This window comes from Vipera ursinii (genome assembly GCF_947247035.1).
Source record: "Vipera ursinii genome assembly, chromosome: 17".
In the NCBI taxonomy this organism is placed as follows: Eukaryota; Metazoa; Chordata; class Lepidosauria; order Squamata; family Viperidae; genus Vipera; species Vipera ursinii.
This window is the reverse complement of record NC_139530.1, coordinates 896,673-911,340: the sequence shown is the minus strand read 5'-3', so window position 1 is coordinate 911,340 and position 14,668 is coordinate 896,673. Positions and strand designations below refer to the sequence as shown.

General features: G+C 54.6%; 2 protein-coding genes across 3 annotated transcripts; one reads left to right on the top strand and one right to left on the bottom strand.

The window, feature by feature from the left end:
• Positions 1-919: 919 nt before the first annotated feature.
• PHF13 (PHD finger protein 13) lies at positions 920-5,690 on the bottom strand. Of its 2 annotated transcripts, XM_083375847.1 has the most exons (4): positions 5,117-5,690; positions 4,454-4,555; positions 2,938-3,490; positions 920-2,387 (listed from the first exon to the last, which is right to left on the bottom strand). In XM_083375847.1, the coding sequence occupies exons 1-4, from the start codon at positions 5,153-5,155 to the stop codon at positions 2,161-2,163; spliced, it is 921 nt and encodes a 306-aa protein (XP_083231973.1). In that variant the 5' UTR covers positions 5,156-5,690; the 3' UTR covers positions 920-2,160. The 2 variants fall into 2 exon arrangements, with proteins under 2 accessions (XP_083231973.1, XP_083231974.1); XM_083375848.1 differs by lacking the exon at positions 4,454-4,555.
• A 1,598-nt stretch (positions 5,691-7,288) lies between these two features.
• Positions 7,289-14,646, top strand: KLHL21 (kelch like family member 21). The gene is made up of 4 exons (XM_083375842.1): positions 7,289-8,300; positions 8,855-9,260; positions 12,208-12,280; positions 12,504-14,646. The coding sequence occupies exons 1-4, from the start codon at positions 7,292-7,294 to the stop codon at positions 12,783-12,785; spliced, it is 1,770 nt and encodes a 589-aa protein (XP_083231968.1). The 5' UTR covers positions 7,289-7,291; the 3' UTR covers positions 12,786-14,646.
• The last annotated feature ends 22 nt before the right edge of the window (positions 14,647-14,668 follow it).

Here is a 14,668-nt window from a genome sequence, read left to right as displayed (position 1 = left end):
ATGACACTGCCAGAAGAGAAGGGGGGGAATCTGTGCGTGGATTTAGAGCATTGCTAAATGGTGCTTGAGTTTAATCATAGAGCTGGAAGGGGCCTGAGAGGTCATCTAGTGGAATGACCTCGGGTGGAAGTGCTTTCTCCTTCGCGTTCATTCCTGTCAGTCCTTGGCAGACCAGCTAGCTTCTCTACCAGGTGGTTATCCGCCTGCAAACCTGACATTTGCTTAGCTGTGGGCATCGCCCTCACCAAAAATGGCGGCTGCGGCTTCCTTTCCCCTGGATTCTCCTCCTTTTGGCTAGATCCTGCCGAGTTCCATTGCCCCCCTCTCTTTGCAGAGTGCTGAAGGTCCTGGGGTCATTTTGCACATGCTCAGAGGCCAACAGGGAGTCTTGCTCCCTGTTGGGTTTGCAAACCTGGGGTCTTTTCTTGCAAAGACACCCCCCCCCCAAAATGCAGTCTCTAGCAGCTGAAAAGCATGCATTTTGCACCGCGTTCTTTGCAAGGTTTTTTTTTGGTTTTTTGGCAAGGGGGCTGATTCCTCCTCTGTGTTGCAAATTGCTACAACAGCCCTGCAGAGTAGACCAGGACTGTCCCTTTCGAGCATTTCTCAAGGACGAACCTCCAGTGTCCAATGAAGCAGGGAAACACAAGATACCCCAAAGGTGCTTTTTCACGAGGCAACAGGAATTTCGTGGTTTTTTTTCAAGCAACATAAATTTTCACCTCAGTTGTGATCGTAAGTCAAAGACCACCTGTCACCTAAAAGAAAACATTGGTTTATTGATCGGGGTGCAATTATACCCGGAAATTACGATACCACCTGATTTCTTTGCATTATTTTTAAGACGTTTTGGGGTGAGGGGTTGAGAAGAAAGGAGCTGGCAGATCGGCGAGAGAGAGATTCGAACTCAGACGCAGAATTCCATAAAACAAATAATTTTAATGGTTTTAAAAAATTAAAGCTCTTGAACTGAGAGTGTACACAGACAAAACCCTCGATACACGGCTGTTTGGGGGCGGGGGCTGAAGACCTCAGCGGTTTTGGCGATAGGGGACCCCCCCGCCCCATCAAACGTGGCTAACCAAAGAAGAAAGGAACAGAAAAATAGTCCTGGCGCAGAGTCCCAAAAAGAAAGCGGAAATTTCCTCCACGCAGGGGAGCCGGAGATTTTCCAGTGGGATGGCTGGATGGCTCCCACGTTAAGAGAGGGATCTGAGTTGGATCTTGCAGAGTGTCCTTTGAAGGATCCAGGAATCCACCCTTCTCCAGACTGACTTTTGGGACATGGCCAAAGGCTTTCACACCACAACACCAGAAACAGACCAGGAATGCCTTACTTATCGATCAAAGGTTACGGGGAGGGGAAGGGGTCTTCCTACTTTCTCCCCCCACCCATCAGAGAAGATGCCGCGTAGTCTCTCTCTAAAAAAAGGTCCAAAGAACAGCACCGACGGACAGCCGAACCGAGGTCCACCCCTCCCTAGCCCCTCGTCCCATTTGGCTGTCCAGCTTTTCGGACCCTCGGCTCCTTCTCAAAACACCAGGAAAGAAGTTTGTCCTCCCCCCTCCCCAAAGGGAAGGGGCAATTCCCTTTTTTTACAGCCCTGAAATCCTAATCGACTGAAATCTTGCCACTCGGATAGAGGGGATCGGCTGGACGGGAAGGCTGCCCGTTTCCCAGTGCTCCTGCTGTCAAAACAGGGTTTGTTTATATATATATATATATATATATACATATATACATACACACATATATATATATTTTGCACCGTTCCCGTCTTTCCAAACTCGGCTCCTGGGAGGCTGTTCCAGAATCGAGGGCTTCCCAAATCTTTGGACTGACTTCTGGGAGAAAGAGAGTCTCGTCTCCTGTAGAGATACCTTTCGTGGATCTGTTTTGCACCTCAGTCCCTCCCCAAGTGGGGTACTGGGCAGTTCCCCGCTATTTCCCTTTGTGCTCCCAGGACGAGGAAAGCGGAAGCCCCTCCCAGACCCCCTTCGCCCCACTTTGGCAGCTGAGAATCAGTTTGACTCCCAACGGGAAACCAGGCGATCCAGAAGATCAGAGGGCCCGGGGTCTCACTTGCTCTCCACCGCCGCCCTACCGACTCAAACCCCCCCCAATTCCGAGGTTCGGCACCCACCAGCTCTCCAGCTGGCTTAGTCCAGGAAGTGCCGGCGGGACCCTGTCCGGGAACGGCTGGACCGTCGGATGTCGAATTTGGAATCTCGGCATTTCTGGCAGATGTAAACCTCGGGAACGTTGGATTTGCGGATTTTGGCACAGGAGAGGTGGATCCAGGTGTGGCATTCCTTGCACTCGATCATGGGGCGCCCGGCGAAGGGCTTCATGCAGAAGCAGGTGACCAGGTCCCACGAATCGTCATCTGTCAAGGTCCAGAAAAAGGGGGGGGGGTCAGTGGAGGAGAAGGTCCGGGAGGGTCAGGAAAGTGGGAAACCTTTGGGACTAAATTGCTTTTCCAGTTCTAAGGTGGCCAGGATTCAGTGTGCCCCACTGGCATCTGTTTGGTATTTTATTATCCCGCATTTATTATTTCTATAAATAAATCGGGGGTGAAGCTACCCAATAGTCTTCCCTCTTCCTATTTTCCTCACGACAGCCCGCGTGTGTGTGAAGCTGAGAGGGAGGGACTGGCGTAAAGTCACCTTGCTGGCTTTTATGGCTAAGGAGGGACTAGAACTCACTGTCTCCTAGTGATTGCCCCAAAGTCCTCCAGCTGGCTTTCTTGCCTAAGGCAGAACTAGAACTCTCCATCTCCCAGTTCCAAACGACATCACTTCTACTTCCTGCCATCAACCAGCTTCGTACTTCTACAGCAGCATTTAACAACCTTGGTGACCCCATCTTCTAGCGGTCTGTAGCCCACTGACCCCTTTCTCTCGCTCCCCACCATCTTCATGTGGGGCTAGGATTACCTGAATCCACCATGATGTCCTCATCGTCTCCGCTGCCGTCCTCGTCCCGGAAGACCACCTGCTTCCCTTGCCGTATGATGGTCCTCTTGCCCACCCTTTGGACCAGGCTCTGCTCCTCCGGCGCAGCCGCTGCGTAGGGGGGATTCGACGGGGTGTCCGAATCCCAGGCCGAGCAGCGGCCTGTGGAGGACTGAGCGTCCCCTTCGGAGGACGGGCTGAGCGGGGTCTCGGCGTACGGCTCTTCTCCTCTCTCCCGCAGCCTTTCCTCCTCTTCCTCTTCTTTGGGGTACTTGACGTCTGGCAGCGCTGTGTCTTTCCTCACCAGCCGCCGTTTCTTCCGGAACTTCTCCATTTTTTTCCGGTCCACCAAAAATCCATTGGGCTTTGTCCACTGGTAGAGCGAGGAATAGGCCTTGCCATGTTTGAGTTGACTGAAGCTCTTCCGGGCTTTTCCTGGCAGGGAGAGGGTTCCCAAAGGGGTCTCCCCTCCATCGCTGTCAATGGCCCCCCGGGTACTGTTGGGGGAGCTGGCGCTGCTCCAGCCAGACGTGTCCTGCCAGCAAAGAAAACTCTTTAAAACAGCCACATCGATTTTTTTTTCTTTAGAAAGTGCTATGGATTAAGGCGGCCTGAAAATTCGAGGTGGGGGGGAGAAAAGCACCCCCTTTTTGCAGCTCTTTTAAAACTGCCACAGCATTTCCAAGGGAACAGCCACACTTGGCTGTGCATTTGCAGACAAGATGCAATTGCAGAAAAGATGCGGCAGCCTTAAAGAATGCCAGCCACGGCCCAAGTTTCCTCACCCCGTCCCATTTCTGCACCTTTTCTCATACACCGCTTGGTGGCTGCCCAATTGCAGAAAAGAGGTGGCAGTTTTAATGAGTCCATCTGTGGCCCACCTTTCCCCCCCCCCTCCTATTTCTGCATCTTTTCTCAATCTTTATAAGGGTCCTGGCAAACGGCCAATCTTCATGCAGGGGCACAAAAGATGTGGCAGCTTTCAAGAGTGCCAGTAACGCCCCACGTTCCCTCCCACCCACACCTCTGAATCTCTTCTCATGGCCACAAGAGTCCCCAGTGGGAGGGGGAGACAGCTGCCCTTGTGGCTGTGCAGTTGCAGAAAAGATGCAACGGCAGAAACGATGTGGCAGCTTTAAAGAGTTCCAACCATCACTCAGATTTCCCCCCTGCCTTTCTCAAACAGCCCAGGCTCCTAACCTTTGCGGCCCCTGCTGGTTTTCCAGGGAGGGAAAGCCGATCTTGGTCCTTTTGCAGCCCCAGACAAAGCCTCCCAAAGCTGGGGTGTCCAACGCCACCCAACCCCCAAATTCTCCTCCAGCCTCCCCCCCCCAACTCCCTTTCTTCCGCTCAGCTGTTGAAAGGACAGGACACCCAGCCCTCTCGGCCGATCCGCGCAGCTTCCCCCTCCCGCCGCCGGCCCTGGCTGCCCGGCAAGACTTTGCAAGACCCCCTTCCAAGGGCTCCCCCCCGCCCCGAAAAAAGCCCCCCCTCCCACCTCGTGCGGGTATGGGATGTAACCCGCGTAGGCCAGGACGAAGGTGCAAAAGTTGTTGAAATCCTCCACCGTCCGGCAGCGCTTGGAGCCCGGGGGAAAATCCTGCGAAGGAGAGAGGCGGGTGGGGCTTTGAGGAGGGGGCGAATGGGCGGCGGCGAGGAAGGGGAGGGGGTTGCGGTGGGGGGGGCTTTTCTCGAAGGGAGGGGTGGCGCTTTGCAGAGCCGGCGGGGGGCGCTTGGCAAGCAGGGAGGCGCCCCCCACCCAGCCAGCCCAGGCTTCTGCTGCCCCCCACCCACCGCTTCCAGCCGTGGGGAAGACAGGAGGGGGGGTGTCAAGCTAAGCCGGGACCCTTTCAAAGGGACGGTGCAATTGCTATCTCCCCCCCCCCACGCACCGATCAGGCCCGCCCCCCACCCTCTTTTCAACGCTGCAAAAAAAGGGGCAGGTTGGGGGGCGCAGAAAGGGAAAAAATGCCCCTGGGGGGCGCGGAAGGGGACCCCCCCTGCAAATGCCCCCTCCCCGTTGCATTCCAGCAAATCTGCACGGGGGGGTCCTTTTGCAGCAGGAGGGGGGCCGGTTTCTCCCACCCCCCCAATCTCGGTGGGCGTGGCCAGGGGTTCCCAGTGTCAGCCCCGGGGAAGGGGATCCCACGGGGGGACTCACTTCGGGGGGCGGCGGGGAAGCGCAGGAGTCCGAGTCCATGGCGGGGGTCTCCTCCGGCGGCGTCGCCCGGTACCGGCAGCGGGGTTTGGGGTGGGCGGGGAGAGGGGGAGCCCCGCCCTGCCAGGCTAAGGGGGGATTTGCCCCCCTCCCCTTCGTAGGCTCTGCCTCAATGCAACTGCTGCGCCTGCGCGCCGCGCGGCGCTCGCCGGGAATCGTAGTTTTCGTTCGGAGTTAGGCGGCTTAGATCCCAGTTGGCGCATGCGTATCGCCCGGCCCCGCGAAGCCGAGGGGATGCAACGGGGTCGAGTGTTTCTCCTTCCCCCATGTGGACTAGAAACGCGCCTTCTTTGCGCCTCCTTTTAAAATTAATGGCGCTGATTTGCATTTGAAGCCCGGTGCTCAGCAACAAAGAAAGGAGAGATGATGGGCCATAAGTTGAGAAAGGGCTAATTTTCCCCCTCCCAAAAAAGGAGAGTGGGCATAATTGATACCTTTTGTTTCGTTTTGATTTCTGCTTTTTTTTCCCTCTTCTTTTTTTTTAGTGTGTCTGAAGTTGGAGGGGTTTGGCTCCAGTGCATCACCTGGGACTGTGCTTGTGGGGGGACGGGGGACGGGGGGGGGGCAGAGGGAGAAAAATAGAAAAATAACCTGGTCCTTCCCCATTTCTTTGGGGTGCTGTTTACAAGATTTCCAATGTCCAGAAATAGCAACTCCGAAGCTTTCCTAAACTCTCCTTGAGCTTAGTAACCCTTTTGGATTCCTAAGCAAGGAAATATTTGACAGGCAGTCCTAGCCTTACGACAATTGCCCCCCCTCCAATTTTCCGTTGCTAAGCAAGACCGTTGTCAAGGGAGTTCTGCCCCTTTACCACCTTTCTTGCCATAAGAAGGGAATCGCTGAGGATGCTGAATTAAGCACAGCCTTATTATCCGGCTTTTCCTATTGACTTTGCTTCTCAAAAGGTCCTGAAAGGGGTCACATGACCTGGGGGGACTCTGCAACCGTCAAGTACGAGCTGGGTTGCCGAGAGTCTGCATTTTGACCACAGGGGATGCCACAGTGGTCGAAAATGCGAATCGGTCATAAATTACATTTTTCAGTGCAGATGTAGTTTGGAAAGGTCATTAAATGGATTGTTGTAAGCCGAGGACGACCTGTATTAAATTTCCACTCTGCCTTTATCACTTCGTACATTCGGTGTATAAACAACTTCAGACGGACACGAACAGGTGAGGCCGGGAAAGAAGACCCCAGAAGCAGCCTCTAAATTCAGAAATGTCAGGGACCACCCAAAATAACTGCTTCTGCCCTTGAACCCTCCTGTCTCCCCGGCCTTACCAGGGGTTCCCAAATCCCCTTCAAGAGACAGGAGTGACAGACAGACCACCTTGACTTCCAATTCGCTGCAGCTTTTAACCCTAGGCTCCAAAACGGGGGGCGGGGGGTGTCCCATCTTGAAAAATAATTGGAAAAACAAATGAAAAAATTGATGCAGAAGAAGCTCAGTAAAGGCAATCCTCTCGACTTTCAACGATTTGTTTAGTGACCGTTTGAAATTGCAATGCAAAAAGGGACTTAGGATGTTTTTCACATTTACGACCGTCGCAGCATCTCCGTGGTCATGTGATCCCCGTTTGCCACCTTTTGACAAGCAAAGTCATTGTGGTCCTATGACCTTTCTTTGCAGTTGGCACCATGCTGGCACACTCTCCCCCCTCCGTCTCAGGAGGGTGTTGACAGCTAGGATGCCTCCTTGCATAAGTGCCACGTTGGCACCGGGTTCATGTCACGGGGCAAGCCTCGTTCCCCAACCAGGCGCCCCTGAGGTTGCTTTGATTTGCAAGAATTTGGGGGGAGGAGGGCGGCACCGCTCGCCTTTGGCTGAACTGGCTCCTGGGATCCGTGCAGGGCAGCCTCCCCCTCCCCAAAGCATCGGGACAGCGGGACTGTGCTGTGGGTCCACCCAGCCCCCCTTCCCCAACCGGGCGCCCCCACGCCCACCCCGCCTTGCGAGCCTGAAGGGAGAGGGAGGGTGGGGAATCCTTGCGGGGCGGCCCCCTCCCCAAGAGGCGCACCGCCCCCTCCCCGCCCCTGCGAGGTCCGCCCAGGAGGCGGGCGGGCGCCGCGGGAGGAGCCCCGCGCGATCCCCGCGCCATCAGTCCGCCCCTTCCAGCCATGGAGGCGGAAGCGGCGCACGCCTCGGCCCTCCTGCGCGGCCTGGCAGCGCTGCGCGCCGAGCGGTCGCTGCTGGACGTGACCCTGCTGGCCGGCACCGGCGAGGAATTCGGCGCGCATCGCGTGGTGCTGGCCGCGGCTTCGGGCTACTTCCGAGCCATGTTCGCCGGCGGCTTGCGCGAAGCCCGAGCCTCGCGGGTGCGGCTGCACGGCGTGGAGCCGGACTGTCTGGCGCTGCTGCTGGACTTCGCCTACACCGGCCGGCTGGGCGCCTTGAGCGGGGAGCCCCAGCTGGCCGAGCGGCTCCTGCGCGCCGCCGACCTGCTGCAGTTCCCCGCCGTCAAGGCCGCCTGCGGCGCCTGGCTGGCCGCCCGCCTGGAGCCCTGCGCCGCGCTGGAGCTGCAGGACTTCGCGGAGACCTTCGCCTGCGCCCCGCTGGCCGAGGCCGCCCGCCGCTGCGTCCTCCGGCACGCGGCCGACCCGGACGGGGAGCTGGGCGCGCAGCTGGAGCGCGTCCCCTTGCCCAGGCTGCTCTCCTACCTGCGCGAGGACGCGCTGCGCGTGCCCAAGGAGGAGGCCGCCTTCGCGCTGGCCCTGCGCTGGGTGCGCGCCGAGCCGGGATCGCGCGCGGGGCTGCTGCCCCAGCTGCTGGCCCACGTGCGCCTGCCCTTCGTGCGCCGCTTCGCCCTGCTGGCGCAAGTGGAGGGCGAGCCGCTGGTGGCCCGCTCCGCCGCTTGCCTGCGCCTGGTGGCCGAGGCCCGCCTCTTCCAAGCCGGCCGGCTGGATCGGCACGAGAGCGCGCCCTGCGCCCGGCTGCGCCCGCGCCCCTCCACCGGGCTGGCCGAGCTGCTGGTGGTGCTGGGCGGATGCGATCGCGACTGCGACGAGCTGGCGACCGTGGATGGCTTCAACCCGCGCACGGGCCACTGGCGCTACCTGGCCGAGTTCCCCGAGCACCTGGGAGGCGGGTACAGCGCGGTTGCCCTGGGCAACGATGTCTACGTCACCGGTGAGTGGACCCCCCCCCACCTCCGAGCCCCCTTCTTCCACCCACCACCCCTTTGGGGGAGAACGCCCTGTTGTTGACTTAGCATCGCAACTTCACTTGGGGGGGGCAGTGATGCACTGCTGTGGTTTGGAAAGTGGAGGGGAGGCTTTACTTGAACCCAGAACAGGAGACCAGCCTCCTGGAGACGGTGAGTTCTAGTTCTGTAATAAATAGGAAAGCCGACTTTGGCCCAAATGTTCTAGTTCTGCCTCAGGCGTGAAAGCCAGCTGGGGGAGCGTGTGCCAGTCACCAGGAGATGGTGAGTTCTAGTATCGCCTTAGGCAGCAAAGCAAGGCTGGGTGACTTCAAGCCAATCACCAAGAGACAGCGCATTCTAGTACCAGGTTGGGCCGGCCTACTCATACCTAAGGTGGGACTAGAACTCACCGTCTCCTGGTGATTGGCCCTTAGTCACCCAGACGGCTTTCGTGCGTAAGCTGGGACTGGAACTCCCGCTTCTCCTGGTTTCTAGCCTATCACTTCTCACCGCTCTACTTTGTCGCTCTTCTCTGCAGGTGGCTCGGACGGCTCCCGGCTCTACGACTGCGTCTGGCGCTACAACTCCAGCGTGAATGAGTGGACGGAGGTGTCCCCCATGCTGAAGGCCCGCGAGTACCACAGCTCGGCCGTCTTGGACGGCCTCCTCTACGTCGTGGCGGCCGACAGCACCGAGCGCTACGACCACACGCTGGACACCTGGGAGGCCCTGCAGCCCATGCTCTACCCCATGGACGACTGCTCCACCACCACCTACCGCGGGAAGCTCTACGCCAGCGGCTCTCTGGCCGGCAAGGAGTCCCTGGTCATGCAGTGCTACGACCCCGAGTCGGATCTCTGGTCCCTGGTGAACTGTGGGCCCCTGCCCCCCTGGTCCTTCGCCCCCAAGGCGGTCACTCTGGGGGGGCTCATGTACTTCATCAGGTAAGGGGGCAGAGCTGGAAAGCCTGCAGAAAGACCCCACTAGGGCACCGGGAGCGGAGACCAGAAAAATCCCAAATCGTCCATTCTATTTATATTGGAAAATACAGATACTCCTCAGTTTGTTTAGCGGCCGTTCAAAATTACAACGGCATTGAAAAAAGCGACTTATGACCATTTTTCAAACTTACGGCCAATGTTTACGGCATCCCCACAGTCAAAATTCGGACACTTGGCAACCGACTCATATTTACGACGGTTGCAGTGTCCCAGGCTCACATGATCCCCTTTTGCGACCTTGTGACAAGCAATGATTTAGACTGGAATAGAGCTGGAAGGGCCCTTAGAGGTCTTCTAGTCCAGCCCTCTGCTCGAGCAGGAGAACCTGTGAGGAAGACAGTTTCATTTAACAACCGTGTGACTTAACGGCTGCAGTGATTCACTTAGCAACTGAGGCAAGAAAAGGTCGCAAAATGGGGCAGAGCTCACGTAACGACTGCCTCGCTTAGCAGCAGGCATTTTGGGCTCCACCCTGGTCGTAAGTCGAAGACTACCTGTACATAAGTGAACGCAGCCCAACATAAGGCCAACAAACTCTGATTGGCAAGACCCAGACTTTCCCTTCCTGGCAAATCTTGAATGGAAAGGAAGAATTCTGTCCCAGACGGAACAAGCTTAAAGCTCTAAATTTGTTATGGGAAGAATGAATCGGCTCTCAGGGCGATTGCAAAATTCGGATTTTTCCTCCTAGGGAAAAATGGGGCGAGCAGATGAAATTAAGCCCCGTGCACCTTTGATTCAGCTGGAGTTTCCTGGCCTTAAAAGAGGTTTTTTGGCTCCCCCCACCCCCTGCCTTTCCTTTTCCTTTTTTTCCCCCAAAAAGGACCTCTGCCAAAAGCAGAGCAAAGGTGACAAAATTAGGATTTTTTTTTAACAAGTTCTGCCTTTTCCAGAGAACTGTCTGTAAAAATAGCATCGGTTTTCCAGAGGGCTCTTAAGGTTATCTGTGGGGCTGGTGCTGTTCCCTGTGGAAAGAAAGCAGCTCTTGATTAAAAAGACAAAATGAGATTATTGGGACTTCTCTCTGCTTTTTTGGGGAGGGGCTGCACTGCACCGGGAGGCTCTGCGAATTGGCTGGGGCAGAGGAGGACATGTTTCCTCCCTTTCCTATTTGGGTGGGTGGCGTGACTCGCTTTCGAGGCTCTTATCATAGCTAGAGGGCTGCTGATCGGACCACTTGAGGGTTTGAGCCAAAAATGGCTTTTCGGGTGGCTCGAAGCGAAGCCTGGAACTCGTCCCGGCCTTATCGCTCAGATAGACCCTGTTTGTGGCTGCTTGATTGCCAGGAACCTCGTTGGCATTTCCGCGCTGTGGGTGTGCCAACGTGGATGGGCAGCATGGCTGCTGCTAAGAGGGGTTTGCAAGCATCCAATTCAGACATTCACTCCCGCTCGAAAAGCTGGGGACGGTTCTCTGCTCAGTGCCGTCTTAACTGCGGTCACTACACGAATCGTTGTAAGTCGAGGCCCTACCTCGAATAGCCAAATGTGACCAGGCAGCTTTCAGGGCAATTGGTTTCCTGAGGATCCACCCATTTTAGCACTTTTTATGCCCATTTCTGATCCATTTCCTCCCTTCGCCCACATTCCTCTTGGCAAGGAACCGGGATGTTACCCGGAGCACCGTCGTCCTTTAAGGGAACGAAATGGCCCCTCTTTTTCCCCCGTCACCACACCGTCCCTCTGTGGGCTCTTGAGACAAACAAGGAATGCATGCCAGAAATTTTTCCTGGCCTTTTTCATAACTGAAATTAGCAGCTGGTCCCCGCGGATTTTCTCACTCCAGACTTTTCTGGAGCCAAGCTTAAGGCATGCTTTAAATTCCTCACCGATCCCAAGAAAAACTTTCCCGTTGCGAAGCCAGACGGGGAAAAAAAAAACAAAAAACTCCGGTCATCCTTTGCTTCTGGAGTCTGCCTGGCCTAATTCCTCCCAAAGGTTCTTCAAACAGGAAAAAAAGAGCAAATTTCCCAAAACGATGTGGGCTGAATTGTTTTTTGCACACTATACAGTCAGTCCTCAACTTACGATGTTCAAAGTGACAACAGCAGGGGAAAAAGTGACTTGGGACCATTTTGCACCTCAACCGTCACAGCATCCCCATGATCACCTGGTTAAAATTCAGCCGCTTGGCAACTGACTCATAGTTAAGACAGTCGCAGTGTCCCGGGGGCGGGTGTGTGTGTGTCACGCAATCCCCTTTTTGTGACTTTCTGACAAGCAGAGTCGATGGAGAATCCAGATTCAGTTACTGAATTAAGAACTGCAACGATTCACTTAAAAACTGCCAAGAAAAGCCGTAAAACCGGATAAAATTCGCTTAAATGTTTCATTTAGTGACAGAATTTTTGGGGGGCTCAATTGTGGTCATAAGTTGAGGACTGCCTGTAATGTGGTTGAAATTTCAGCCTCCTGTTTGTGGCAGCCCGAAGGGGTTTGTCTCTGCAATGTGGAGGTGACAAATAGCTTTATTTCCCCCACCATCACTCTTCCTCTCTTCCCCCCCCCCGCCCCATTCGCACACCTGTTGCTGTCACACTTGGCATGCCACAATCGGCCAAGGAACGTTCTGTGCTTAGCTCACAACTCCTGGCCGACAACTCTTCTCGAAGGTTCTTGCTAAAACGAAAAACAGGCAAAGCAGGGCTGATTTCGTGTAACGTGCATTTGTGCTGTTTTATAAGCAGCCCAGTTCCTAGGGATGTTAGGAAAAAACTTGCATTTTGTGAAAAAGTTTCCCTTCCATCAAGAAATCTGAGCTTTTCCTTTATACACCCCATATGTACCCCTAACTCGGCTCCTCCACCTTGTTGCAGAACGCGTCTCAAGTATTATTAATTATGAATAATGATAACCATTAATCGTTATCCATTATTTTTCTTGTCTTCCAGAGATGACTCCGCTGAAGTTGATGTGTATAATCCAGCCAAGAACCAGTGGGACAAAATCCCTCCGATGCTCCAGGTAGGTAGGGGGTCTTGCAGGTTTAAGAGGGGTGGGCTTCATTTCTCAGAATTATCTTTAACACCATCAAACAGCAACATCTGCCTCTCCCGGCTCCTTGAAAAGGACTCAGCAGCTGGATTAAAAATGCCCGATCCAGTCTAAACATCTGGCTAACTGCGTCAAACCATAATAACAATAATAATAATAATAATTTTGGTACCTTTCTTTTTCTCCACTTTAGGTGCATGTGGGAGGCAGCCTAGCTGTGCTTGGAGGTAAACTTTACGTCTCCGGTGGTTACGACAACACTTTTGAACTCTCCAGTTTGGTGGAAACGTACGATCCGGAGAGCCGCAAGTGGAGCGTGGCCGGCCAGTTGCCGGGGCCCATTTTTTGGCACAGCAGCGTCAGCATCTTCCGGCAGTTCATGCCGGAGGCGCTGGAGGAGGAGGAGGAGAAGCAGGCGCTGGAAGACCCCTTCGCCCCCACCCCTCCCAGACCAGACTTGCAGGAGCTGCGTTAAGGGGGCCGAGAGGTTGTCGGGTCCGTTGTGGCTTGTCGGTGGCCGATGGTCCTGTGGCAACCCCTGGGGTTGGGAGGTGGCGGCGGCCCATTGGCCTGGCCAAGTTGGTTGGTCGTGTCCAGGAGTTCCGCAGGTCTTCTCTGCGGTGGACCCAGGAATGGGGTGGCGTTGCAGGCCGGCTCCCGAAGGATTAATGGGGGAGTGGGGCAGAGGTTTTGGGTTCAGCTCTGGATGGGGTGGGAGGGAAGAAGTGGAACCTTGAAGGGAAGGCCTTCCGTGCGAGGAGAAGGTCAGCTCCAGAAATGCAGCCTGGGATGCAAAGCCAGGCCGGAATGTGTCCGTTCCCCTTTCTTGATCCTGGACGCAATTCACAATTCATAGGTCAAGTTTTCTATACTGGTCAAAAAAGACTCTTAAAAATGATGCCCCCCCCCCGACACGTACACTCCTCTTTGTGAATTTGTGGGTGGTCCCAGAGAGAAGGGTCCGGATGGGGAGATTAGTTAGCTGAGGGAGATTTTTATCTGGGGTTGGGATAGGTGATCCCAAGAGGTCCCTTCCCGGTTTCTGCTTCTCTGTCATCGCCAGTCGGGTTGCAGAGCGCTGCCTTCTTTCAACATGCCGTGCCATCCATTCCTTGGCATTTGCTGGGGGGGGGGGAGAAGGAAGAATGGATTGTGCTGCCTGCCCCGCACTGAGCAAGGAAGTTGGACTGGATGACCTCTATGCCCCACCTCCCCCCACTACATTTCTGTCATTTGCACATCGAGCCAGTGTGCCTTGGAGGCAAAAAAGAAAGCCTCATATTAATGCCTGGGTAAGAAACCATGATTGATGGATACACGGCGCACCGGCTGAAACTGAGCTGCCATGTGGGGTGTGTGAGTTGGCCCAGCTGAGCCCCACTTTGGGTGTGTCTTTTAGATTGAGGGGGGAGCCTTGATTTTGGCAATGCGTGGCGCCACAATGACGGATTGCATTTTGCGTGGATTTTTGCAGAATGAAAAACGTGAACACGGTATGTGGATCCCCAGCATATTCCCTTCTACCAGGTGGATAATCCTGGTTAATTTCATGCAGTGTGATGCATGATGCAATGGCAACCAAGCCATTGTGGTGCCTTTAGAATTTTTTGATACGCTCAAAAATTATTTATTCCGACTTCTCTTTTTCCCCCCATTCTTCCCGGGTGACCAGGTTTGGCAGAAAAAGACACCTTTAATTTACCAAATTAAGGAATTTTGAAGTTGTTTTTTTGCTGCTGGGCTGAACTGGTGCCCTGCCTCCGCCATTCGTCAAGAGGACTAGTGTCTTGGAACGAAAATAAACTATTACCTTTTGCAGTTTTTTAAGGAGACTGTTCCCAATGGCCTGTAATCTCTACAATGGAGAAAGATATTTTTATAGACGTAATTTCTATGCACCGGCCTAGAAGGGCAGTCGTGTGACTTTAGAACGGAGCGACAGGATTTTTCTTCCCGTGTCGTGGCTTGGATCCGTTTTACCCTTTGCAACTCTGCAATTGCAAAAACCCTGTACATATGCAGGTAGTCCTTGACCTACGCAGCCCTTTACAGACCCTGCTGTTGGTTTTGCTTTTTAATACCTTCCAATGTACAAGAATTGTATTTTTTTTGTGGCTGGGCTGTTTCACGGAGGGGACAGTTTGCAACCTCTGCTCCAAGTCAGACACTTGGCAGGGGGATAATTTTTGTATTTATTGAATGTTTAAATGTAGTCCTTGCACTTGGCCTAAAGTACTGTAGACTTCTTGCTCCTTCGAAGCAAAACTATTCTGGGTTTGGTAAAGCTTCCTTCTTGAAAACTTGAAACGTGCCAAATAAAAGAGATGTGGCTGACACTGTCGTAACCTGCTTGGGGAA